The 27,987-nt window shown below is 45.4% G+C and overlaps 1 protein-coding gene across 6 annotated transcripts; it reads left to right on the top strand.

Annotated features, from left to right (window-relative positions):
• Positions 1-69: 69 nt before the first annotated feature.
• On the top strand, positions 70-27,932 carry LOC137883701 (uncharacterized). Of its 6 annotated transcripts, none has more exons than XM_068725288.1 (33): positions 70-732; positions 1,260-1,349; positions 2,611-2,754; positions 5,418-5,564; positions 6,052-6,243; positions 7,088-7,171; positions 7,428-7,546; positions 7,638-7,752; positions 7,847-7,924; positions 8,034-8,149; positions 9,327-9,489; positions 13,227-13,363; positions 13,479-13,578; positions 13,982-14,131; positions 14,385-14,534; positions 15,069-15,325; positions 16,437-16,572; positions 16,859-17,053; positions 17,540-17,692; positions 18,581-18,798; positions 19,129-19,312; positions 19,409-19,564; positions 19,906-20,283; positions 22,493-24,394; positions 25,051-25,185; positions 25,314-25,388; positions 25,484-25,570; positions 25,683-25,774; positions 25,891-25,976; positions 26,065-26,122; positions 26,210-26,427; positions 26,864-27,022; positions 27,118-27,932. In XM_068725288.1, exons 1-33 carry the CDS (start codon positions 244-246, stop codon positions 27,369-27,371), a joined length of 7,017 nt encoding a protein of 2,338 aa, XP_068581389.1. In that variant the 5' UTR covers positions 70-243; the 3' UTR covers positions 27,372-27,932. The 6 variants fall into 6 exon arrangements, with proteins under 6 accessions (XP_068581389.1, XP_068581398.1, XP_068581407.1 ...); XM_068725297.1 differs by having other exon boundaries at positions 7,085-7,171; positions 13,482-13,578; XM_068725306.1 differs by having other exon boundaries at positions 7,085-7,171; positions 26,210-26,424.
• The last annotated feature ends 55 nt before the right edge of the window (positions 27,933-27,987 follow it).

Below are 27,987 nucleotides of genomic sequence, written 5' to 3'. Positions count from 1 at the left end.
AAGGAAGCCGTCCTGGGCTGTGTGCTGTGCATTCTCAACATGCACAAGAAGGTGGAGAACTGAGTTCTCCCTCCACTTCTGCTCAGCCTTCCACTTGCCTGTTGAACAGAGACCGGACGAGCAGAGCTGGTTAGTGTAGAGAGTGTACAAAGGGATGTGACAAGACTTTCTTTTTTCTTTTTTTTCGATTCCCATTTTGGACTTTAGCATATTTTGTTTTTTCTCACCTGGACACTGCCAGCAATGTCTGAAAGCATTGTGAGGAAGGTCCAGCCCTTCACCATTGGGACCAGGCTGTCAGTCCCGGCAGTGCCAAAATGCCAGGAGTTTACACAGAGTTATCTGCAGAGCCAGAGTCTGGATAACTGCACTCTACAACACAACCTGAACTCGCTCTACCTCAGTCGGTCTCAGGTTTGCGCGCACGGCCCCTGTCTCGTCTCGCCCATCGCCAAGCAGGTAGCACCAGTGAGGCACAAGCAGGAGGACATGGCGGCTGAGGACGACCTGAACCAGAACGTTGCCTCTCCCTCTGCGGTCTCCAGGTCCATCAAGAAGATTACAATCTCTGGGAGTAAAGACACATCAGAGAACAAGGTGTCACAGCTTTCCATCACAGGGTCCACATCTGAAAACAACAATAACAACAACAATGTGAGCAGCACATCAGATCCACATCTGCCCAGGATTGTGGGAGTGAGTTGTGAGAATAAACCCAGTTCTCACTTCAAGGTACAGGACACACTTTACTAATGCAAATATGCCAATATAATAACCAAGGAAATAACACATTATCACACAGAGGTGGGATTTCTTTCAATACTGCAGTACAATGAAAAAACTCAATAAACAAAAAATATAGGTAGATTATACATATCTTTAAAGATATGTGTAACATTATCTTTGTTAAAAATCCTCTTCTTTCAAGCAAAGACATTAACCTCAAACTCAGCATGAAAAGTAGACATTTTGTATATTTCTTTCAACATACAATTTAGCAGTGTATGTGATAAAAACTACCAATAACACACGGTGGTTATTCATTTCATCATAAAATATTTCAGAGGTATCGGTTTTATGACATATTGTTTCACAAATGTTACTTACCCCAACAGAACGTGATCGATATATATTTGCTTTATGAATCCTAGATATTATTTTTGCCTTCCACTATTTCCGTCCTCCTGTCCAGCTTGTTCGACTTATTTACGGCTTATTTACAGCACTACCGTCTGCTCATTTTTCGCTTAATATTTTAGGTTTTACTCAGAAAAGACAGCAGCGATGACCTTCAGCCCGCGCAGGGACAAACCAGGCAGAAACTGAACGGAGAGAAACCCGTCCAACAGGTAGCTTAAGATGCTAACGTTAGCTAACTGCTAAATTAAAATGACGAACAGCTAGCTTCAGTGAAAATGACTTTGTGTGTTTTTACCTCAGTAAAGAGAAGTTTAATGAAAAAAGCCTCAGACTGTCATATTAAGCCTAAAATATATGCTTGTTTTATATTGATATTGTGTTTAGTTTTTGAGATTTGTGCTATTTTTTTCCCAACTTTATTCGGACTGCATTTGTTTCGCTGTGAGACAGTGCGGTCTTTATAACGTTAGCTCGCTGTGGAATTGATCTCTTGGAGTTTAGGAAGTGAAGTCATATGCTCTGTTCGCCAAACTTAACCAGTTTATTATGTTATACATTTGGAGCATAAGTCACACAGAGGTGGAAAACCAGTTAAGTTGTGAGAGCTGCGTGTCTTTGAACGCCACACAAACAGCCTGTTGTGTCCTCTTGTTTAACTGCAATATATTAAAGAAACATTCCACAGGAGGAAAAAATAGCACATATATTGTAGGATATTGTTTAAAGTCAATGGGCTGTTGGATTTGGCCTGTTTCTCGTTGAAGTCATCGGTGTGTGTTGTGGATGAAGTGCTCTGTTACAGCAGACCGTGCAGAGGCAGGGCCCACTGGAAAACATGAGGTCAGGGAAGATGTTAACAAAAGAAAAGGCTTGCTGAAGTCCTCATGGAGGCTGCTTATAATAACACACTGACACAGCAATGGCCTCATTTCCCCTTTTAGGACAAAAAAAAACTACAGCACTCATCTACATCGCCTCTTATTCTGTAACCACAACAATACTTTGCTTTTCCTCCTTCTCATGTGTTATTCATACAAATACCTGAAAAATTGTCATAATTACACGAGAGAAGGTGGTGGTGCTTCTACCTGTTCAGGTATGACATGATCTACCAAAATCCTTTTCAAGGTGATGTGTTTACATGTAAGGATGACAGCAAAAAAAAAACGTCAGACAACCAAGGATCTGTCCATTCCTGCTTCCTTCATGTGCCCAGATGTTTCCTGATTGGAGAGCAGCGGGAATGCTCGACTGGTGCCAGTCGTGTTTCATTTCATCTCACGTAGTGTTGACAGTGGGCCTTTGTTAAGAGGGACCTTGGGTGTCAGACAAGTTTATTATGTCTCTGGATGGTAAAAAGAAAGTTTTATCAGAGGCAAGCATCATATGGTGTCTGGTTTTATTTAATTATTGTTGCAGCCATCGTGTTTTCAACACTTTGATGTCGTTTTTTGTTGTGCGCTCACACAGATCTCGGTGCCTGAATCGCAGCAGAAAGAGCCTCAAAGAAGAGAAAGTCATCCACACGCACAGATTGGAGCGTCAGCAGCGGTTACGTCCCAGAGTGACTGCTTCACTCAGCGCAACTCGCTCTTCAACAAGGAAGCACTGCAGGTAAAATGTCACATGCATGGAACTGCACAGCTCCCTCATATTTTTGGAAACTACTAAAACTTTCTGAGGAGGATGCACTTTTCCACTCCACTTTTACAGAATATGCAGATGGAGGTGTATTAAACCCTTTTAAATTAAACCAGAGTAACTTATCTCTCATCTCCTCTGATGTAAAAAAAAAAAAAAAATGCTGATCAAAAGTAGCTGGAGTGGGTTTATCTCAGAAGCAACAACAAGTTACACTGCTGAGATGAAATCGGAATGGAAGCGGCCTGTCACAGGGACCCTGCGAGGAGAACTAAATATGTACTGGTTCTTATTTTGTCCTGAGAACTGTGTGTGAGCTTGTGTTCGGCTGAGGGAAGAGAGGGAGGGGAAACCGCCACAAGTGAAGCAATTATTTCAGGATGAGATCATTGTTTGGCTCCATCTCTTCACGCCTATGGCCCGCAGAGACTCAGCCAAGCAGCACAACTGGCTGTGTTATCTCATCGCTGCGTCCACCCCAGTGTACGAGGACATTTTTCTGCGAGTTCGGTCGAGGGACATTTTGTCCGGCAGTTGGCTTCGTCATCAGCCGTCCGAGTGATAGGCTTTTTACTTCCAGCAATCAGAAATTCATTTAGGACGTGTCAGCTGCAGGAAACATATGATGTATGTATGTGTTGAAAACAGGCCCTGTAGCACGTCGTTAATGTTAACAAGCTTAGCATCCCCTTTGCTCTTAAGTGGAGTTTGCATTTCTTTTGCTTTGTGAGGAAACAGCCTTTTGTATTTAAACTGTATTTGAGAGAGTATTTTAAACAACCAGGGGTTTTGGTACCTGGGGAGCTGCTTGTTTTACAGGGATTTGGTTTACTACTATCGCTGATGAAAATGTGTTATTTCAGTATTACATCGCTGTCGAAGTGGAAGTGAGTTTTCCAGAGAGAGACTTTTAAAGGCCCCTAGTGTTTCAAGCGAGGAGAGCAAAGCAGGTCACCACATGGAGAAGCACAGCGCCCGCTGAGGGCCATCTGTCTCCGAGGCTGCTCTGCAAAACATCTCGCCTTTCACCGTCTCCTTCTCATGACAGAGAAAGTCGAGAATCCTCCGCTCCCGCAGTCTTTTCGGGGGCCGAGTTGTATTACCAGAGGGACTAGAAATGTGGCTTGTTGGTAAACAGTTTAGATGTGCACACTTGTTTTCCAGTTAAGATGCTAAAATTGGGTTCCTTTGAAGCCTGTAGTAACAAAAAGCAGAACTGAAAAAGGCTGGTTTCTGATTACAGATTATGATCAACAAACATGGAGTTTATTTTAAAATCTGGTCTGTGTTGACTGCAGCCATGTTTCCCTGTGTGGCCATACATTTCTTTCTCACAAAAGAAGCAGAGGCGGTGATACAATCTGAACTGCGTGCATTAGCAGTCTATTCTTTGTGGCCTGACTGAGGCCTTACTGTACATTTTGATAAACAGACAATTGTTGTGGAGAGCGGACAGGAAAAAAACAAGCGAATCATGGACTTCCTGTATGAGGTCATTATAAAGCCATGGGAGCCAGTGTGAGGAGATAGGGGCAGGCCTGTTTTGTCAAGCTCTTTTCCTTCTGTTCAACACAGAAATGCCTCCACTGCACCGGGGGGGTTCATGTAAAGTTAATGACTGGCCTCTCTGAGGAGAAGTGACATCACATTTTATTCTGGAGCAAAAAGTTGTTTAGAGGCCGTTTCATGTGTGGTCTTGATGTTTTATTGATCCAAAAAGGCTGACTCTAGAGTGTATTATTCATCGTCAGTTGTACTAAATTCCTTGGGAAATAACAACTCACTTGTGTGCTTAACTGTTAGTTGACATTCTACATAATAGCAACACTGTGGAAAATAAAGCATCAATTGTATGACTCGCTTGGAATCCGTCTGAGAAGCGGAAGAACCGGAGTTGATTTATTAATCCGTTCAATTATTGTGACTTCACTTGGGCGGGTCAATCACTTCCACACTGAGTTCTTTGCCGAAAACAAACATGTTGTACTTTCCAACACTTTCTGACTTTGGCCACCTGGCTCGCAAGTTTCTCACTCCCGACAGATGTTGCCAGAAAAGGCAGCTCCGCAAGACAAAGCCTTATGCAACGGAGCCCAGGCGCTCGCCAAGAGAAACTTCTGCTCTGCATAACATGACATCGGAGAACAAAGGGCTGCTCTTGATGTGTCTGAGGCTCCGTGTTACTCTGAGTCAGGGAAGAAAATGTGGCCTGTTTGCTCCCCTCATGAGCAGAAATATGACTGTGTTTACCACTGTGACGACCGCTTTGTCGAGAGTCCACGTCTCACAACCAGCGGGGCTGCAGATGAGCCTCAGTTGTGAAAGCTCCAGATATGAATTTCATAGAAAATGCTGCAAAAGGAATCATTTACGTTTCCATGAGTAATATTGATCCATGCAAATATATCCACAAATACAACATTTATACATGCACGAATGAAGCCATCCTCAGCCATGTTATTTGACTATAATATTTATATAATCTCTAAAGCTGATACATTATCCCATTCACCTTTAAATTAAAAGGGCAATAACATCGAACAGCTGAATCAGGTCTATTCACAGACGTAACTGGTTGACTATGAGGTGCACAGCGTGGAGCACATCCTAAACATTTGTGTCTGTTTGTGATGAAGGCAGAGGCGTGGATCAAAGGCAAGCTGCAGGATTTGAAGGACGGATGTAACATTCAGCGCTGCCCCCTGCAGGACTGGGAGGAAGCCTCACAGACGCTTCAAAGAGACCTCAAAGACTTTGAGAACACCCTAATTCAACTCAACCAGGTGAGGAAAAGAATCGACACGGGGACGGACTCAAACTGAAATATTACCAAGTTGCCAGAGCGAGCACTTCACACCAACCCACACTCAAACTGAAATGTTTATTTAAACTTTTTTGACAGGTAATGGAGATCTGAATGCAAACCTAACATAATGGCCTCGTAGGCATTTCCAGTAGACCAGAGAGAAAAGCAGACTTTCAGTGTTCCAGACGTCTCTGTCAAGCCAGTTTAAACTTTCTCGCTCAGGAGAAAATGTTTGGAAATGGTACATTGCTGATAATTAACCTCCACCCAGAACCAGGAGACTTTTTCAAGGGTATATCCAAGAAATAAATGGCTGTTTTCCAACATCTGTGAAGCCTGCTGGCACATAAGCAATGACTCTGACAAACTTGAGGTTTCAAATGCACTCGGCCACTTCCCTCTGTTAGTCTGGCGGCTCCGTTTGAGATACACCTAAACTGAGAATCGACTTTCTGTTTCAAAAGATGGGTGAGCAGTTGATCTGCAAGCTGAATCCAACCTCTGATCTGGTGAAGAAGCAGCTCAGCCAGCTCAGGGACCAGTGGCAGACCCTGAAACAGACGGCTGCAAACCAGACGAGGGCCCTGGGTGGAGCCAAGATCCTGCAGGAGTTCAACAAAAAGGTGGACAAGCTGGAGGCGTGGATTAAAGAGAAGGTAAAGAAAAACATTCCTGTCTTTTTCTGTTGTGTAGAAGTGGATTTAAATGCAGAAGGGTGACTATTTAGACCAATTTTTTCATCATTTTCAGAGCCATAGTTCAACTTTGCATTTTTCAATGATATTGGTTGTTTTTCATCAATTTGTGCAGTTTGGAAAAGTTTTACAAATGAATACTTATTATTTTTATTTGTATGCCCTTTCAATTGAATTTCACAGACATTTCACCCTTTTTCATAATTCTGATTCTAATTTTGACCACCTCCTCAAATCTCTTCCCCTCCTTTCCCCATTTATCTAAACACAAACGCAATAAACCTCTCCGACTGTAACAGCTAAAACCAAAAACAGTTGGCCCAGAGGCAGATACGACTGGACATGCAGCTCTGATCAACAGTCGTCCAAGATAATTGGTGCAAAGAAACAGTACTTGCTAATACAGGAAATTAGCTCAGTATCCTGAAGACGTGTCTTGTTTGTGTATATTTACCGGTGTAAAACATCTGCCTGTCATTATCAAAAAGCAATCTGCGTTTTAGTTCTGTGTTTATCTTTCTGGTCATGTTTGGCACAAGGGAACTAATGATTGATAATGGAGTGGTGGGAATGTAATGGAGGCTGTAGCTTATGAAGTCTATAAAACATCCATCCCCAGAGGAGACTGCATTCTCCATTTAGTTCCACTCATCCTTTCCTCTGTGCATTAGTATCAAGTCCTCACCTAATGCTGAAGGCTGTTTCTGCTCAGCATCTTGGTAGCGGGGCTGATGTGGTTTAATCCTGGTGCCTCTGAAAAGAACTAATGGGAGCTATAAACACTGACTTTTATGTGTGCCAGCAGGAAGAGGAGCAGTCTCTGGTGAACGTCCTGGGGGGAAATGTTGACAAAATGCAGCTGACCAGGAGAATTTTAGATCTGAAGCAGGTGAGTGTCGTAATGGAACAAGCTAAAGATACAATAATAATTAACAGAACATTGATTTTAAAAAAAGAAGAAAAACCTTTATACAACATTCTTGAAGTAATAAATATCCACATTCCCATATGTTAATAGTTTATAATCCAATTCTGCAGAGGTTTCACAGTCATTTATCCATGGCTGACTATTATTTGTCTCCCAGGGTGTATGGCAAAGACAGCTGAGGTCATAGTTGGATTGTGTTCCCCCTGTTTCCCTGCAGGACGAGCAGCTATACAGAAACCTCCACGAGGAGATCAACCACTTGGCCCTAAAGCTGGAGAAACAAGGGAAGACAGATGTCAAAAACATCTCCAGCAAGAGGAAACACATCAACAAAATGTACACCTAAAATGTCCCTCACGTTGAACTGGTGTGCTGAATGAAACGTCTTCCATCTAAGACTGATTTGTGTGTCGTCTTCTCCGTGTAGGTGGCTGAAGGTCCAGTCTCATCTGAAAAGCCACCATGAAAATCTTCAGCTAGCACTGGAGGTGTCCTCCTTCTACCAACAAGCCGATAATACCTTGTTTGCTATTAATAACATGGTACAATTCCCTGGCAGCTTAATGGTTTCTTTTTCTAATTAGATCTGAGGTTCACATTTTGCTCACATTTACTGACACATACCATCTCTTTCAGTGGAAAAGCATATCTGCGTCCAAAGAGCTGGACAGCTTTGGAGATAGAGAAATACGCGACATCGCCAGTCAAATCATGGTGGGAATCTTTGTATTTATCTTTCACTCAAAGCAGCACTGCATTATCAGATGCTGACGGTGTGTTGCAGAAGCCTTCTCTACCTAACCTACAGGCCTGTGTGTGCTAGATGCTAGATGTGAGCGTGTCCCAGGTGTCTAATCTGCATCCTGCCCTGGCTGCCGGCGTCGCACAGAAGCAGAGCGAGGTGAAGGACTGCTGGGCGCTTCTTCAGAAGGTCTTCAGGTGAGACAGCAGGCTAAGCACACCACCAACAACTCTGGTGGCCCTGGGAGTACATGCGCCGTTTCACCCGGTAATTGGTCCTCCACAGGTTTCCACTGAGCTGGAACTGTAATTTTCTGTTATTACTCTTCTGGTACCCTACATAAAAAGCCTTTTCCATTTGACGTTTGTATAAAGATTTTCTCCCTCTCTCTTGATTAACCTTGTTGAATTTGGGTTTGAATCACTGAAAAATTATAAGCAAAGTCAAGGACCGGTCTGTCTGGACGTCTGGAGACCAACCACCACGCAGAGCGTCACTCACCACCCACTGGTTTAGTTTGTAATGTTCAGTTTTCTGCACTGCTTTGGAATTTGACCATGTGTTTGATTACTGTTCTGGGTGAATAATGTCTTGATACTGATTCAAGTTGGCAACACGGTCTGTTCTTTTTCTCACTATTAAAATCATGCCGTCAATGCCGTGTATAGTCTGCCGAATCTGAGATACAACATGTTTACAAGAATATTTTGCTATTTTTATTGCATTTGTAAAACAAATTTACTGCTTTAATAGCCTTCAGTAAGAGTCCAGAGTTTTACATCATTAGACTCTTTTCAGACCATCAGAACCAATATCTACTTAATGAGTACACATTTAAATGCTGTGGTGAAATGGGAACCGAGCTGCAAGTATTTATATACTGATTGTACACTGCGGTCCATACTGACTTATTGACATTTGTTGCAGCTTTGCTGTATGCATAGTGAAACATGGCATTCTTTGGAATAATGTCCAAAATAGGGCCTTTTTCTTATAAAGTGCTGTATTATTATTATTAAAATCATTAGGATATATCTATATATATATAGATATATCCTCTGGGGACCATGAATATATAGAGAAGATTGAACACTTTCCATTTTTATGATGAATACAGTCAGGAGTAACTCAAGGCCACAGTTCTGACATCCATCTCCATCGTCTCCTGCTTTCCAAAACATTTTTCAGGCCGAGAGCCTCTCATGTCGGCGGGCTATCTTTAGATCCAAATATTACATCATCTCGTCTGTCTTATCAGCTGCGTTTCATAACTATTTAAACCAAATAACACAAACACTGGTGGAAAACTTCAGAGCCATAATTGGAGCTCTGCTGTCAGCACCACAGTAACCTCCCGCTCTGCTCCTCCTGCAGGCCTGACAGGACCGCACTCCCTCCCACTGGCTCCGCTTTCACCAGGGAAGATGCCGACCCCCTGACACCAGCCCGAGAACCCCAGTGCAGCGTGGGAACGGAGACGCAAAGGATCATGGTAAAGGAGGTGAAGGAGGAGCAGAATCGCCTGAAAGGCTGCGTGGTAAGTAGCTTTCGGTATTTCATTCTATTACAGGAGAAACCACACTGTGGCTCTTGGGAGAACAGCGCCATCAGCCCCTTCAAGTCCTACGACTTCTGTGGCTGCAGAAAGTGACGCACTTTGTCCTTTGGTTTGGAAAATAGCTGATTTACTATTTAGGCAGGATTCTTTTCCTAAATAACAGTGTTTTTATGGTCTGTCAGATGTGCTATAGAGCAGTGGCTTCCAGTCTTGGCACCCAACAACCTGCTGGTTTTCCATCCCAGCTAGTTAGTTGTACTTAATAACATCATCTGAGGTACGAGTTGTGAGGAAGCCCGTTAGGATGAAAATCAGTGTGAGTCTAAAACCCAAACACCAGTGCTGTAGAGAACAGAGCAATATGTAACGTTTCCTATACCAGTCTTCTCTATCTCCTCACTGTAACCCCAGTCGCTAAATGTTCTGAATCTTGGCCTTTAGGAGTCACAGGAAGAGCTTTTGGAGGTCTGGCACAAGAATTCCACAAATTTCCATGAAAAATGTCAAGCCGTGACTGTACAACATAGCTGCACGGTGGGCCAGTGCAAATAAGCCTTCCCCTCCGACCGAAAACTTTACAGAAGAATAGTATCTTGGCTTTCAACCGCTCTAACAGAAGTACACAGTCATTGGATTAATACTATATTAATAGATGACCCGTGGGTCAGTCTGGGGTGAGCGGATAATCTGCAGAGCATGTGGATTCCTCAGACACGACATTCCTCATCTCGGAGGCCTACCAGCACTTTATTGAACATGTGGGCGCTCCTATAGTGACCCCACTGCTCATAAACTTACGAGGAAATACCTTTGGCGTCTTTTAGAAGTCTATCCAGAAACGTAAGTGTGCGGTATGTTAAAAACCAGTAATTATGTGTATATTTAGGCTTTTAAGTTAGCACATTAAATCTCTTTACAATCCGCAAGTGAATGCACAGTGGCTATTTGTGTTCAGTCCAGAGGTATCCCATGATGCAACGCTACCCTCCCGTTATTGACCCTGAGCTCATGTGAAGTCCCTGCTGAGCCTCCGGCCTCGTTTTGCCCAGTGAAAAAGCGCCCAGATGCTCGGATGAGAGAAGACTTTACTCTTTCCATTCTCCTTGTGGTTCTGGTTCCGTTTATTTCCCTGCTCATGTTTTTAGGCTTTAACTGGCCCCGCAGCCTCGCCACCTGTGACAGGAAACCATCACGCCAGCAGGCAGGCGCTGAGCTTGTCGCCTTTATTGCACTGGGAGCTGGGAGTCACCTGGGTGCTCTGTCTGTCGGAGTCCCTCTTGTTACTCTTTGTGGAAGGACTAATAAGACACCCCGAACAAAACCCCGGAGCCCAAAAGGCGAAACTTACTTTTACTGTTTGACCACAACTTGAACAGTAAAAGCAATTTGTTAGATACCTTACTTTAACTCTGTTCCCCCGACTACATCATTTTTAAAAGGTACGATTTGCAGTTGCACAGGTTTGTGGGCCGATAGTGACTCTGAGGCATTTGCATATGTGCTGGTAGACAGCACTTTCAGTGTTTCTGCAGACATGCCAACACACACACTTCTCTTTCTGGCAGTCTCTCCTCCTCTGGTGCAATTTGACTCAGTAGATTAAAAGTAACGGCAAAGAGGTTTTTATTGTCTGCATGCATATGGGTACATGCATTATAACATGCATCTATACGTCCATGTCTGTGTTAGCAGTAGTATGGCCTCTTGTCACTGGAAGTAAACATGGCTATCGTCTGTTTCTCTGAGTAATTATAGCCAGACGCCGGGGCTGCAGACCAGATGAGCTTGGTGCTAAGTGATAGTTCCTGGCTGACATCACTTCATAGCACATTGCAGAAAGACACACGGGGGGGAAGAGGAGATCAGTAGAGAACAGATAAGAATCAACAGCACCAAGACAGGGAGAAGAATGCTGGAATAGGAGACGATTGCATGAGGTCTAAAACACAGAATACCACTGAAAATGACAGCGAATCATTAAACGACAATGTTTTTTGGCTGTGGTAGACATCATTATTTTTCATACGGATGTTGAGTGCATGAGTTGTTTAGAGTGGAAGCCACTGGGAAGGATGAAGGACAGAAGCAGATATCTGGGGAGGAGACGTCATTGATGGTTATCAGCCATGTCAAATGAATCACAGTAGCTTGTTAGTAGCCTACTGCAGCTTCAGCAAAGAAATGGGCCGACAATGTGCCATGAAACTCAGAACGGTCTATAAAATGACTGGCATGTTAGTAAATGATGTTAGACCTCTTTAAATTACGGCATCTCTCGCATAATTTTGGAGGCGACACTTTTCTCCAGCACTCTGACTCACTTCTTCTATAAGCCCAGTCAGAAAATAACATTGGTTAAATCAAAGCTACTCCATAAAACACCGTTATTAATGACTGTTTTGTGCTTTTTGGCCGCCGTGTAAATTCAGCCTTTTTGATTTTTCTTTTTTTTTTTAAGTGAAAGCATTGACAGATGCATATTTGCCTTGCTGATTGTTGCAGAGGCCTTACTTGTGTCAGCACTGTTTTTACTGGCATATGAAAAAGACATTATGTTATATAGAATAATTAACACAGCTCCGTCTGCATTATTCATATAGTTAGACAGAGAAATGTCAGCATAAGAGAATGTTTTACTAAATTCACAGTTAATTTCATTGTTTCATATTCATGCCAGCCAATGTTGGTGAGCAACACAAGGAGAACCTGACTTAGAAAGTTCTTTTTAAAACCTTGGTTGGTGGTTTTAAATGATACACAGTTACCTTAAATGTAATGAAAAGAGACAAAAAACACGTTTGAATAACTTCTGTTGGAACCTGTTGCAGTACAACGTTGGAGATGTTTGCAGTGGACTGCTGTCCGTAACTAGACCAACCGTCATCCCACTGTGTTCTCTGTAACGGTCCAGATCCACGCAGCTCTCTTTGGAAACCCCGCTGCAGAGTCCTTTGGCCAACCTTTAAAGCACTCAGATTGTCGTAAAAAGGGGCTTAGTGGCCGTTGACGTCTTTAATTTATTTTTGCACATAGACAAGGTCTACAACGCATGCATTGACCTCGCTACAAACTCCACTGCATAGTTCTAAACAGAGTAAGAGCGAACAGTCTATGGAAATCTGTATCTAAGGCTGAAAAAACACTGCTGCTATTTAATGACAGTTGGGGATAGGGGATTTTAAAAATGGCTCATATTTCCAACTGCATCGGCTTGTTTTAGTCACCAGAGTGGTATAGCACATGTTGGCAACCATGTTAGACCTAATGTGTTCATTCATGAAGCAATTATAACATATTTAAACTTTCACTGCCATCTTTAGTGTTTTTTTATTGCCCACTGTGATGCTGTTAAACAGACAAAGCTTGCATCTTTAGCTCAGCATGGGTTATTTCACGGAGACGGGCCAACCTTTTGTAAGAGAGTATGCTTTGTGTCATTTACAGGAGAGGCTTTTCTTTACTCTGGGCAGCTGTCCACGTTGTCCGGCCTCCAGCCGCATTGTAACGTTCACATTAGCAGATGAGCTACACAGCCACGCCTCATTGTCTTGTGACTGCTCCCTGTATAAAATCCTCCATTTGAGATGTTTATGCATCCAGTCAACATTTATTGGATGGGCGACTGACAAAAGAAAAACACAGAACGTCACTCCCATGTTGTGTTGTTGCTCTTTTTCCTTTTTTTCCTACGGAGACTTTGACTCTTTTGTCCACAGAGTACTGTTGAATGGGGCATCGGTAGGAGAACACAAAGCCAGGAGCAGCCGTCAGCGGACCACACTTCTTCACCCACGGGAGACGGCCCTGCCTCTGTCAATGATGTCATCGTCAGACATCAATTGAAGGGGGAAAGGTGACATTTCGGCCTGGCTTCTACTTCCCCCTCTCTCTCTCTCTCTGCCACTTACATAATGAGAGGTCTTTATGTAAGTCATAATTGGAGTCACATGTCTGTGTTTTCTTTGCAGCAGCAGGAAGCCCAGAGCAGAGCCCAAGCTTGCCGCCGCCCCGCGAGGCCACCCACAGCTTCACACACAGCTCCAGAAGTTCACCGTGTCTGCCGACAAGGTGACCCAACCTCTTTTACGCCAGAAGACAACCTTTCAACACCGTCTCCATGCTTTGTTCAAACAAAAAATGGTTCATCTTGAGTAAAACCGTGTGACCTCACCCTCAGTATTTATTGCTATGGATTGTCAGCGCTGCAGTTGTGCACGTCAGCTATAACACCCTTGTCTTGTAACCGGCCACAGACATTATGTCACATTTTTTCATATGAGACAAAATCGGTCATGCATTCAGCCGTGACTGTGCACCGACTGGTGTGCCACTGTGTGAGGAACATTCCTTGGATCCTGGTCGCTGTGTTTCCCTGTGGCATCTAAATGTCCTCTCTCCTGTTCTCCCGTTAATCAAATTCCTCTTTTAATCTGTTTGTCTCTTCCCCGGTTCGCTCCCCTTTCCATCTCAGACGTTGTCCTGGCTGAAAGACAATGTGTCCATGGCCACACAGGTGTGTTCAATAGCCAGCTTCGAGGGGCTGGAGGCGGCCAGGAGGTGTCAACACGCTTTGGAGCAAGAAATTCTCACCAACAGGGCCAGGATAGAGGTAGTCAGACGGGTAAGCCAAGGCACACTGTCGTATTCACAGTTTGTCTTCAAACATGAGCACTGGATGAATGCCTTGAATGAAAATATCCCCCACATTTTGCCAACTGGGCACCTCGACAGGCCTGGTTTGTGTATTAATCAAATAACGAGCTGACATCTCATCTCTGGTTGCCCTAAGCTTCAGTTTAGGTTTATATTTCGCAATGTGAATCCCAGTCCTTCAGTCGCCACACGCTCTCATTGGTCTAACGCTCCATCAACAGGAGGGCCACGGGCTGGTCCGCGCTCACCACGCGGGCAGCGCCAAGATAGAGGAGTTCCTCGGCCAGCTGGAAGTCCTGTGGGAGGAGCTGCGGAGGAGGCACCAGAGGAACGCAGTGTTTCTGCAGGCCTCAGAGGAGCTGGGTTTTCGGGTAAGGTTCATAAAATATCTCACAACAGGCACTCCTCTTGAGTCATACCCCGGCTTCCACTTACCTCTGAAGTTATAGGGGAAATTTATGGTTATGACAGATGATTCTGGATCAGTTCTCCCATTGGGAAGCTTTCTGCTGGCCCTCAGCCTGGGCTGTTCACGCACACTTGTGGTTAGGAGCTCATTTACTTTCATCTTCACCATCTTAATTGGAAGAGCCTGCAAGGTATATTCCCCAAAATTTATGAGGGGTAATCCAAGGGATATAAATCGCGCTGCCATATAATTCGATTATGGGATGGAAAGAGGCTGCAAATCCCCCCAGATTGATGACTTAGTTGGAAAGCGTGAGTCTTTTATTACAAAAGATGTAGTTCAGAGCATGGTCTGCTTCCATTAGGAAAACCTATTATTATTGTTTTCTTTGTGCAGCACATCACCTCTGGTTGTTTTGGCAGTGCACTAAAATCACTTGGAAATGACTGCAGCAAGACTTCTTGCTCATTAGCCTCTCTGCTTCTGTACTGCGCAGGTTGTAAAAGTGCTCCAGGCCCTGGGCAGTCTGGAGGCCTGGCTGGAGTCCGTGGAGCTTTCCGTGAAGGAATCTGCTCTCGCCGGTGACCCTGAGACAATGAGCATGGCCGAGAGGGAGAGCTGTCTGCTGGAGAAAGAGGTGGCCGCCCGCGGCCCGGAGCTCAGCGGTCTGAGGCGGGAGGTGGAGCGTCTCCACAGCCACAGTCACCCACACACGCGAGGCCTGCCAGCGCGCATGGAGGAGGTGGAAAGAAAGTGAGTTTGTCAGAGGAAGAGGGTGGAGAGGGTCAGGTTAGCTCCCTGGTGTCTGTCATCGCGGAAGACTCGCGTTATAGATCCGAACAATCACACTCTGGTGGTTTCGCTCGACACTGTGTTCAGGAAATGAAGAGGGAATTTTGTCAGCGTTTCCAAGAGGTTGCAGGTTTGGGTTTGCCATGTCTGCAATCCAACATGGAAGAGGTTATTCATCAAATCCCCAGTTCTTATTTAAGATAAACAACCATAAACCACAAAAAAAATATATATATATATAGCCAAAGAACTTCTATGCTGCCTTTTTTTTGTCCAAGTTGGCAGAAACAAAATACTCTCCATGCGCTCATTCATTGCAAGGCTCGAATTTATTCATTCGTGATTCATGCAGCACTTAGTGAGGTCTACCCCACAGTCCTGACATGTACTTCACCCACAGCTTGTCAGTGTGTGTCAGAGTCACCGGCTCCATGTTTGCAAGAGGACGCCTCTCACTCCCTAGTTGGCCCTCAAAAGACAGGTGGTTGCCCATGAAGTCAGCTGGTTCACTCGGCGTACCTACCTGTGTCCATAAACACAAGTTCAGACTCTGTAAAGAACACCAAGTTGACCAAAGAAAATAAAGAAAGGCAAAGGGCCCAGTTTAAGTGTTTCCATAGGTGGGGGTGTTAGATGGGGAAGGGATGGACACTGGTGCAGTCTGAGGAACCACTGATGCAGGTGGAGGCTCCCACTGAGCAGCTGTGAGACACTTGGGATGATGTCATTATTTAACACAGCATATGAGCAACTTAAGGCTCATTTATCCTCGAAAAAATACCCTTTGAAATTGCTCCTTTTACCATCTCAAACATAAACTCTGCATGGACAGGGTACCTTCATGCTCTGAAGTACAGGAAATGTTTATGTGACACATGATATATGAAGACATAAACAGCACTCTGTGCTGCTTGCGGCCTCTGTAATGTGGTTCTTCTGAAGGATGCAGGTTTGTTCTGTACATATGTTAAAGTTAAGGTGTGGCTGGTCATTAAAACATTCCTGCTGTGTGTGTGTGTGTGTGTGTGTGTGTGTGTGTGTGTGTGTGTGTGTGTGTGTGTGTGTCTCCCAGGTACCATCGTGTCCAAAGTGCCCTGACCCAGCAGAACTCAGAGCTGCAGGACACACGAATGCTGACAGAATTCCTGGAGCGCGTGGAGCTGGAGGAGAGCCAGGAGCTCAGCAGCAGTCAGTACAATCTGGGCCAGGTGAGAAACCAAGAGAGTGCCATTTAAAGAGTCATTCCACCTAAATTAAAACATCTCTCGACCTAATGGTTTGGTTTTGAGATATTTTGTATGTGAGCTGCCACCAACCCAATATGTCAATCATGGTGAATGGAATATTGGGAGTGATGAATATCTGAAAACACAAACTTCCTGTGTGGCTAGCTACCACATGTGAGAGGATGTTACAGATCGTTTTGAATGATTTTGGACCCGACTGAAAACAATGCTCTCTCTCTCTCTCTCTCTCTCGCTCTGTAACTAACAGCCTCTTCACAGTGAGATTTCCTCAGCTCCTACATTGCTGGGACTCCAAAGCAGTGGCGGTGGGGAGCCCCTGATAGAAAGCATGGGGGACCCTGTGGAGGAACTACGAGAGGCCGTGGAGATGCTGAATGACACCGTTCGGGAAAGAGGCCGGTCGCAGAGCCACGACCAGGCCATCCATGAGCTGTTGAGCAAGGTACGGAGACGGGAGTCGGGTTACGTCAAACTATTGAGAGCTCTAGTTCTAGTTAATTAGATCCGATGGTTGCCACAATGTTTGTTAAGTTATTATGATCTTAGACGTTTTTTTTTAAGTCCGTCCACTTCTGTCACAAACAGCTGCACAAACCAATAGAGCCACATCTGGTTTCCTTTTGTCTGTGGCTACGTACTTTAATAGGCCCCAAACGAGCCACCACTCCCCCTCGCATGAGTGTTTTTGCGTTAATTCGATTTATTCCTGGTAAGAAAGCAGAACAATTGTCAAAATAGCACACACACACACACACACACACACACACACACACACACACACACACACACACACGAAAGGGACTCCATAACACCATTTGAAAACACAAACTTGCAATGTCGCTCTCGTTGGAAAACAAATAACACACAGTAAGGCATAATGACTTAATGACATCCTACGAGTGCTCATGATGACTTTGCGCCTCCCCAGCACGCCAGCCTGGCGGTGCATGTGGAGGAGTGTCTATGCCGCAGCAAGGAGCTGGGCCTGGACATCCTGGAGAAGGAAACAGACATGGCCGTCCAGTGTGAGCCAGACCGCTGCGGCCTCGAGGCTCTGCAGGAGAAGCAGGACCACCTGGAGGTGAGAGGAGGCGTAAACATTAAAAATGATTCACCGCTGCTAATACGAACTAGTACGCCAATCCATTGACTTTGGATTATTGATCTTTGCTCTCTGTAGGGAAAAAGGGGAAGCAACCCCCCCCCCCCCCCCCCCCCCCTCTCTTTCTCGCACTAGCCTTTAAAACATTGTTCCACAGCCTGTTTCCTGTTGTGCCAGATTTTCTCACATCTAAAAAAAAAAAGCCAGCCCACCCCGCTTTGTGCTGTGTTTGATTTAATGTGTAAACTGCACCATGCAATCACACACACACACAGAGCGTGCAAAAGTTTATTATTCAAACAGGATATTTATTTACGCCTTGTGTGAATCACTGTTCTGCTTCGCTCTCAAAGCGTGCGTGCGTTTGTGAGCAATTCTGGTGTTCTCTGCGTCCGGGGGGTCACAGGGTTGGAGACGTGATGTTGGTAAAGTCCTGCGTGAGTCATTTTTTTGGGCAGTGTTATGTTTATCACACGCACACACAGCCGTCTGGACTCGATACCATTGAAGAGCAAAGATGACCTAATCCCCCCGAACTGAAATAACTGTGCTGTCAGCAGGCAGGCATCCACAACTCGGTGTTCTCGAGGCCCGCTGTAGCTGAGAAACATTATGAAGCGTTACTCCCAGAGAACCCTCAGTGCTATTAATTACCGCCTCGTCAAGACGAGAAGAAAAAGTGGTCAAGATCGCTAGCTCGCTGCAGCGTGGCAGCCCATATGCAGACCATATGAGTCCGTAGCCGAATGACATGCATAATGCTATGGGGGTGAGGTCATAGTCATACAGAGATGCAGTTGGTACAGGCTGTTTGAGTGATACAGAGGATGATGGGAGATGATAGATCTTTGTTGTAATTCTTCACAGATTGACTATGAGGTCATCCGTGAAGAGGTAAAGGAGATGGAGAACCAGACGTCTCGCTTGGAGGAGCTGTGCCCAGAGAGAGTGCACATGCTCGGGGCAAAGATCCAGGCCATGCTGGAGGGCTGGGCGGAGCTGGGCAAGAGCGCGACGGAGAACAGGTCACGTCTGCGAGAGTTCGTGCAGCTCCAGGACTTCTTCAGGAGCTACCTCGCCATGATGTAAGCAGGGCGCGGGGACGTCGTGACCCCTTTCTATCAGACGTTCTTTCGCAATGATCTTTGCGAGAACATCTCCCCTTTACGATGTCTTTTGAATGGGAAGAACAGGATGTTCTCGTTGTCATTCCCTGGTGAAATGTATAATTTAAGACATGCGGAGGAGGTCAGCGCGCGTTTCCTGGGCCGAGTGTGACAAGGCGATGAATGTCTGTTCTTTCAGGGAGAGTCTGGTCATCCTCATGTTTTTTTTGTTTTTTTTCCGAATGTATGGCTTTTCTCACAGCCCTGTTCCTTGTCTCCTCCGCCACCTCCCCCCTCTCCTCTGAACAGCTCATGGACAGAAGACACCAGGTCGTGCATTTTCTCAGACACCGCATTGCATCTTGGGAGGGAGGGCCAGAGGCCGCTCGCTGCCGAGCTGGACATGCATATCGAGCAAAAGTTTGAGGAGTTTGATGAGCTGGCGGAGACGGGGAGGAATTTGTTAGACAAAGAACACCACCTCACACAGATGGTGAGCGCGCCTGATGACTCACTGCGAATCCTTGAATATATTGTTGGTTTTTCTTTACTTTTCGTTTTTTACAAACCCTGAGTAATGTGTTTGCAGGTAAAAGAGCGCATGGAGGAACTGAGGAGTATGCTTGGGTGGATCTCGGTGCACTGGAGGGCTCAGAAACAACAGTGGCTCCACAAGAAGAGCAGACAGGGGCCTTCACAAGATAACATTTATTCTGAGGCCACAGCGTGCACTCCACTGACAGAGGTAAAAAAGCAGAGAGGCATTTATTGTAGGAACAGGCTTAGGTGTAAAAAAAAAATAAAGTCCTCGAAAATCGAATCTTTTTAGATCATTTTTTACCTGTTGTATAAACAACTTATATTATAGCCGGAAGCAGTACTGAAGTTTTTGGGTTCCACAGGATAATAAAAAACTTAATACAAAGATAAATCATGATAATCTAAATAATCATCATAATAAGTCTCAAAACCTTAATAATCAAGGACTGAAAGATTAATGTTTCCTGCTATTGAAAATATGATTAGTACATATTCGGTACATATTTACCAATGTGTCAAATTATCTTTCCATGGCTTCCTACATAGAGTTCAGCTCCTGAGCTAGAGGCCCACCAGTCCCATACGTCCCCATTCGTCACCGCTAATGACGACGAATTCAAGGCAGCAGAAGACGGCCAACCCTCATCGCTGCCGTCCAGACAAGCCGAGCAGCAGGAGGAGAAGCAGTTCGAGGATGGGTATGAGGTTATGAACAGTATCGGACCGCAGGATGGCGAGGCCCCCTCCTCAAAGTCTCCCAAATCCTCCATTGTGGTCCTCAAAGAGCCAGGCAGCCCTTCTTTAGGGGGCACGGTCAACCTCATCCTAAGTTTTGGGGGACAGGGGGACAGCCAGGTTCAGGTGCTTGACCCGCCTCCCGGGACGGACGAGGTAGTGGAGGAGACCTCTGAGCCCGTCCACAGGGTGAGAGACACATTTATTACTTCACACTGAAAGTCACCAAACACCACTGTCGTTGACTACATACATTTCTCCCTCGAAAGTACTGAAGGAAATGATATTTGTCGCTGTTTCCAAAAGGCCAATGCAGTAACACCAATTCTCTGTAATGGCACTGCATGGGACCTCCCTCCTTTGGCTATCTGCTGCTGTTCACTCCTCCCTCTCCTTTGGCCTTCATGTGTTACTTCTCCCTCCATTTTCTCCCTCAGCCCACTGTGCCTCAATCTTCTGCCACTAAAAGCTTTTGGAGGCGCTGCCAGGGGCTTTTGGAAAATACTTTTGGTAGTTTAAAGAGAAAGAGAAAGATTTATCGGCAGAGTGCAAACGAGGTAAATTGCGTGGTGTGAACTGGTGCTGCATGCTGCGTCTCGAGGTGTGCTGCGACTGCATGCTGTGTGCAGTTGTTTTCTGGGGTGCAGCATGTTCTACTAACCTTTGTTACAAGGTATAGCCGGTCCTCAGCTTCACTGTGCTGTTGCTCGCCTGCAAGCCAGGCGTGAGCGTGAAGGGAAAGGAGTCATGCCAAAGTGCTATCATATTTGCACTCACACCGTCTCTGAGAGTCACTGCGTCTGGAAAATGTACAGTAAATGTGAGAGAAGTGAGAAAAGATAACAAACCATTTCACTGTCAAAAGTCATAATTTCCTACTTAACTGCAGTCATAAATGCAAATCCAAAACCAAATAAATTCAGTTTTTAATGAAGTACATTCCAATGGGATGGGAAAAGTGATTTTACAATCCATTTGTGAAAATACAAACGTAATGACAGAAGTGTAGTAATACTATAATATGATCTCCAATTAATGAACAAAAGTCTGCTCTGTTTTTAGAAAGAAATGTACTGCCTTTATGTAACTGTATGTTTTTACAAGTTACTATAATAAGTACAATTAATATATACCAAATACATAGTTTTATGCCAGCCCAAAAGGTTATGTAAGTTCTTGTTAAAGTGTATTAAAAGAAGGTATTGATCACTTTTCTGTAAATGAAAATGGAATAAGAAACTGGATTTAAAGGAGTCATGCATTCCAGCCTTAAAAACAAGGATTTATCTAAGTAAGCTTTGAAAGCAAATGTGTAAATCTTTTAGATTGTGAATGTGAATCACCTCATCTGTCAGCAGACACTTTGCCCTGTCAGCTTGTCTTGTGTAAACTCAGATAAATGGTTAAATTCCCAACTGAAAATCAGACAATGAATCAGAACTTTCCTCTGTCATCAAAACTTTTCTTTGGAGCTCAACTCGTTCAGTGAGGCTTCAAAGCTGTAGAGCAGTGATGGCAGATACAGAATGAGGGTGATGAGTAAGAAAAGCACAGCACAGTCTCCTCTCTCCGCTGTGAATGTTGACAGAAGCCCTTTTCTTCTCCTTCTGTCATTTCACGGCGAGCTTGATGCAAACCTGGTCTTGTTCGGCTTCCCGCCGCTGTGCCTCGGTTGTGTAAAATAAGTGACCTCACCTTCACTTCCTATGAAAAAAAATTGCGTCCCAGACGCCAATACAGGCAATATTCGACAAAGAACTGGTGCTGAACTTTTCAAGAAAGGCCCCCAGACTGCACACCGTGATTTATAGTCTGGGGCTTCCACAGAAACAAGAGATTAGTCACAGAGTTGAAAGGTCAAGCCATTACAGCTGCATATGACGGCATGTGCAGCCACATATGACTTTGATTAAGTCCCGCAAGTGTGCAATTGCAATTGTTTCCGTGTTCTTTTGTGTTCATTTTCATGTCTTTTGTGGGGGTTTTTATGTATATATTACATTACATTACATTACAGTCATTTAGCAGATACTTTTATCCAAAGCGACTTACAATTCAGATTCTATCATACTGTAGCCACATTTACGGGAGCAATTTTGGGCTTAAGTGTCTTGCTCATTTATATACATTTGCATTGCTGTGTGAGGCTTGTACATTCCTGAATTCATTGTCTTCTTGGATGTGTGGGACCTGGAGGAAAAGAGGCTGATATTTGTCTCCGAAAAGTAGCTAATGGTCTTGGTCAGATTCGCTGTTGTAACACATAAAACAGCTCTTGTTCTCGCGGAGGGCTGCAGGGCTCCATGCATGAGTCTCTCTGGGGTTAACTATTTGCGATGAAGCATTTACAGTCTTAACGACACGAGAGCTCCCCTAATATCCTTTTCTTTCCTTCTAGGTAAGTACCTACTTGCATGTCAAGGACAGCAACTTGGCTGTGGTCCCCGTGTACGAGAGTATCACCTTGCCCCGCCAAAAGAGCCGCTCTGCAGCCTCAGCCTCCCCTACTTTCTCGCTGGCCTCCCCCTCGCCACCTTCCACGGCGCCTGCGCCTCAGACGGCCAGCGTAACCTTCCGCCCTTCGGCAGGGAGCGGCAGCAGCTCCATCTTCAGCAGCCTCAAGAGGATGGGCAAGAAGAGGAAGAGGAAGAGAGACGCTCGCAGACACACCATTCAGAAAATCATGGGGGTGGAGGAGCAAACGGAAGGGACGCCTCATTACGACTGCGAGATGATCCCGTATGACACGCACACGTGGCCGCTGAAGGAAGGCAGAAGGAAGAAGAGTTCACAGAAGAGTGGGGATGGGGTAGAGGCTATGGCCTATATGAAGAATCCCCTGCTGAAGGACATCGACACAGAATGCGCCGGAGTGTACAGCACCATTCCGTATGCTGTCTCGGAGGGGACGACCACAAATCACGCGAGAGGCCACTGCAGATTCCTCTCTTTGGGCTCTGTGCTGAGCTTCGACCTACCTAAGGACATGACCCTCATCCCCAGCATTCAGGACATCATCACCATCGCCCCACCGGAGTCCAAAAAAGGAGCAGGGACTGATCCGGACCCACACTCCCAGAGACACACGGCCCTGAGCTCCTTCAAACAGACTCGACCCACTCCTGTCGTCACACACAGCTCAGCAGAGCTCAGTTTTCCCGAAACGAGGACCGCGGCGGCTGCGGTGAAAGATCTGCCTGATGTGGAAAAGATTTCCCTTCCACAACCTCATCTCTCCCCGGGAGGAGATGAGGATCAGACCGTGCCAAGTAACGGCCTGTCTAAAACCCAGCTCGGCCTGCACAGGTACGCAGAACAGGAGTGGGACAAAATGTCGTCAGAGGTTAGAACCAGTACAGCTGAAAGAGATGCCACCAGCCAGCATTCCCATTTCCCTATTTATGAGAACCAAGCCCAAAATGCAGCTGCACATAAACACGAATGCCCCAGTGTCCACACGCTCATCCGAGACCTGAATGGACACCAGTATCATAAACATGCGAGACCTCAGGTCGTGCGTGAAGAGAGTCCTAGACTTCAGTGCCTGAGCCAAGCTTCTCATATGGTCGTGAATCTGAAGTCGACGGTGAGTGTTCGCCAGGACTCAGTGGACTCTGGAATCTCCACCTCCAGCAGCATCAAGCTCTGCACCGAGGCCCCGTGTCCAGACAACCCGCAGCCCAAAGGCGTGGTGGGGAGGCTTGTGTCCTTTGAGGTGGGGGGTCTAGACTGCGCTAAAACGAAGGGGAGCCCTTTAACATCATCGGCTCCATCAGAGGAGCTAGAAACAGAGCCCGTCCACCTCGACCGCCAGCAGTTTGAGGAGGAAGAAGAAGAACTGGAGGACATCTGGAACCGGACTACTAACTACAGACAGAGCATCTGCTCAGATATCATGTACCAGCCCAACCACAGACCCTCAGACCAATCCAGGGAGCCCCTGTCCCGCTCACCTTCGCCCAAGACCTCGGCTGTGCTCTACAGGAACCTGGTCACAGCCTCAGCACCCAACCTCCTCGTGGCAGAGTTTAAACTGCCCCTCTACCTTCAGAGCTTGCTGGGTTATGACAAGGAGCAGAGCCCCAAAGGGGCCACCGGAGACAGGAGGTCCTGGGCGGCCTTTCCTAACAGGGAACCAGCCGGCAAGACCTCAGTGGCTGTGAACGAGACGGCATCTGATCCAGTGAAGCTGCCAGATGTGGGGGACAATCAGAGATATATCTATCAATACAGAGAGGAGGAGGAGGAGGAGGAGGCAAAGGTGGGGGAGGAGGTGGATGAGCATGCAGGTTCTTTGAAGGTGAGGTCAGCGTTTGAGATACTGTGATGTTGAAACCTTTGAGACTCGATCAGTTCACACAAATTACAGAATTAAAACATATTCCTGCTGGCATGAAGGCATGGGGGTCATGTTTTGATTTTATTTGCTCAGGTTTTGAGATATGTCTTTACCAGGACGATGGAAGGGATCAGAATGTTGTTTGCACACAGCAATGAAAAACCCTCTATAAAAACAGTCGTAGACACTGTGGTATGTGTTACAAGACTTTAAAAAGAAAGCACCACACTGAGCTCTATTCATTCCTCTCTCCTTAATAGTATCTAAAACCTGAGCAAACAAAACCTACACCATCAGCATGTCTAGAGAGCACCTGAGGTAAGCAAGAAAAAGTTAGTGACTAAGTGTTTTTTAGTACCTTGGGTGAACTGAAACTTTAACACACCCTACCTCATTTATTAGAATCCTAATTCATGCAATAGTAATAAATTAAACATGTTAATAGAATATCAAGTGTGTCTATTATCACATGTATACAGTGATATATTGCCCTGAATCTGTAGTTGGACCGTAGCGTTTATCCCTGTTCTGGTGTTGATATTGAAGGGAACACAACTGCATCAGCAACTCCTATTTCATCCTCAGGGATGACCGTGTAATCTTCTCTTTCTGAACAGGACCAATCAATGAGTCTACTGTCAGTTCACATGGGCTTGGATGGCGTCTGTCGGCAAAGAAAAGCCTCGCAAAGCCTGGACAACGCGGAGAAGCAGGAAGACTCGATGGCCACAGGAGGGCGCTGTATCAACCTGGTAAGAGGGACTGCAATGTGTTAAGCTCTTTTTGTTTTGTTTTTTAGAAATGTGACTCTTAAGATTAACCACAAAGAGAGGAGTTTTTCTTTTTGTCTTAACGTTGGTGTTAATTTAAACCCTCTCAGAGTGGAAAGCCAGAGCTGCAGTCTATGGAGGGAACGCTGGAGAGGAAGCACAAGCTGCAGCTGGGAGGAAAGAAAGTAAGAAAGGCTCCGCTTTCTGTGTAAGCCAGCGCGGTCAGCAAATGTAAAGCTCGCAGTCAGCAGCAGCACACATTCTTATCTTATTTTCACAGGCCGCCTCCAGAGGCTGGAGCTCCTACCATGCCGTCCTATACGGACACACCTTGTGCTTCTACCAGGACAGAAAGGATACACTGAGGGTAAGCAGAAAAAAAAAAAGCTACAACAATAAGAGCCCTAGAGAACGGAGATGATAAATAATTGAATTGGAGAGCATGAAGTCAACAGTGATTAATCTGTGTTATGCCGCAGAGCTCCGCATGCGGCCTGCCGCTGAACCTCATGGGAGCCGAGTGTTCACCTGCACCAGAGTACACCAAAAAACCCAACTGCTGTAGACTACGGTACGACTTTAATCACCACTAAATCATGACGATGATGTCGTGCAGATGATACAGACAGATGTGTGTTCCACCACTCTGGCTGAGGGTGTAACTGGTCGTCTTTTCTTGGCCCTCAGGCTCCGCGACGGGTCCGAATATCTGCTCAATGCCTCCTCACGCTTCATGATGAAGAAATGGATGATGAAAATACAAGCAAACACAGGTAAACATTCTATGTCAGAGCTATTGTTTGCTAGTTCTGAACTGATGTGACAATGATGTGATTCATTTGTTTTTTTATGTCCTAAAAGGCCTGAGTGAGTCTGCGTCTTCGAGTGTCCCCGCTGATCAAGACCTCCCCATTTCCCTGTAAGATATGACGGTTCCTCCTGGTTTTAAAGTTTGCTTCCAATGGTTTGTCATTAAAACAAAACGTTTACCCTCCCCACCTCCCAGAAAGCCCTTCCTCTGCTCCGGATGTCACGGTCTCGCCAAATGCCACTGCACCCCCCGCCGTGAGGTCACCTCCACGTTCCCCAGACGCAAACCGCCAGGCGCCACCCAAACCAGGGAGACATTTGTCCTCACCAGAGAGCTCAGTCACATGCCGCGGAGTCATTTGAGGAGTGTGGATGAGCGGTCGACCGCCTCCTCCTCCGATGCAGGCCGCCGTGGTAAGGCCGTCTGCTGTGTTGCATCTGCTACACATTCACACTTAGCAACACAAGCCCCACCCTATATTCTTGGCTACTAGGTAGCCCCCACCGAGCCACTGGTGGTCAGAGGATGCACTCTGCTATGGTAGCAATCGATTAAACAAGATTTGTATTAATTTCCCTCCAATGATTTTATCATACAAGGTGGTATTGTCTGCTTTTTTACTGCTTTTTTTGGGGGGGGGTGCCCCCCCCAACCATGGGTGAAAATGGTGACTGGCTGTTGCATGCATAGTATGTTCCACTAGGGGGAGCTATGGTATTGTCTTACCACATATTAAACAACTGGAGCATCACAGGAGCTCACATCTGTTACATCAGCAAATGTTTCATTTTTTGTACCCCGCTCTCTGTTCGTAATGTCTGCTTTTGATAATCTTTTGTCTCTCGCTAGATGATGATGATGATGATGATGAAGACAGTCTGAAGCAGACAGTGACTCACAGGCTGTCTGGAGCGTCTAGAGACAACACCTCCTCCTCCCCTTACTCCCCTATCTCCAGCGGCGAGGACTGGCTCGGCAACAAGCGTCGCTCCCACTCCTTCACGTCAGGTGAGTTTTGCGGTTATTAAACTACATGATGCATAATGTGTCTGAGGAATCATAAACCGATGTTTTTCGTTGGCCTCTCTACCGTTTTCCCTCAGCGACGTTTCAGAGGATCAAACCCATGTTGCACACACCGGGAGGCGGAGGCCCGGAAAGAGGCTCCAACTACTGTGTGACTCTTGTGGTTGGAGACAAGTCATCAGGCGGGAGGAGCTCTGGGCCTCCGCTGCTGGCCGCTGCTGGATGGCAGCAGGACACCTGTCAGGATTCTGCTCTGAGGAGCTACACCAGCCTGCCAAGGCCACGCACCAAGTCCGTCTTCAAAAAGTTCTTCGGGAAAAGGGACATCTGAGTTTTTAAAAACGTATTTTTTACGAATAAAGGGGTTTTACAAATAGTTTCTAATGTGCAGTGCACATGTTTGTTGAAAAGCAAAAAAGAATGCTACTACTGACTGTATTTATGATCTGAAGAGCTACCACGGTTTTATTTTTTGATGTGTTTTATATAAATCACTTTCAGTCCTTCCGAGTGTTTGTATAGTTCTTTGTAATTTTTCTTGTGAAAGGAACGATACTGTGTGAGTGTGCACTGTGTAGTTTCTGTGATTCTTTGAAAAGCACGTTTTCTTGCCGGTCTTATTTCGTATTTCCTTCTATAGTTTTTGGACTGTTGAGTTATTGAGTAAACGGTCTCTGTATAAAGAAGCCGACCTGCTCAGCAGAGAATCGGTTAAGAAGCTGACTCAGTTATGGCCAAGCATTAACAATATATACGTGTGGCGCACCAAAACATTTTCTTCCTTATAATAAAATCAGCAGTTTGATACTGCTTGAGCTTGTTTGATATTAACACTTTTAAAAAAAATACAAAATGTAGTAAAGACTATTCATAATAAAACGTTAAAAACCAATGATTTGCTTCGGCTGTGATTATTCAACGAAGATATCTATTTTTAATAGAGTTGT

The sequence above is a fragment of the Cebidichthys violaceus genome, unplaced genomic scaffold (genome assembly GCF_023349555.1).
Source record: "Cebidichthys violaceus isolate CVI_PGR_0920_01 unplaced genomic scaffold, fCebVio1.0.p SCAF_10, whole genome shotgun sequence".
Classification (NCBI taxonomy): Eukaryota; Metazoa; Chordata; class Actinopteri; order Perciformes; family Stichaeidae; genus Cebidichthys; species Cebidichthys violaceus.
Note: the sequence above shows the minus strand (reverse complement) of the source record. Positions and strands in the feature narration are given on the sequence as shown.

What these genes read in the sequence shown, in the direction of transcription:
- LOC137883701 (XM_068725280.1), top strand. Translation starts at nt 244, where the DNA reads ATGTCTGAAAGCATTGTGAGGAAGGTCCAGCCCTTCACCATTGGGACC. An exon ending in ACAGAAAGGATACACTGAGG is followed by an intron (nt 25,571 to 25,682) that starts GTAAGCAGAAAA and finishes GTTATGCCGCAG; the next exon opens with AGCTCCGCATGCGGCCTGCC. An exon ending in CAAGACCTCCCCATTTCCCT is followed by an intron (nt 26,123 to 26,209) that starts GTAAGATATGAC and finishes CCCACCTCCCAG; the next exon opens with AAAGCCCTTCCTCTGCTCCG.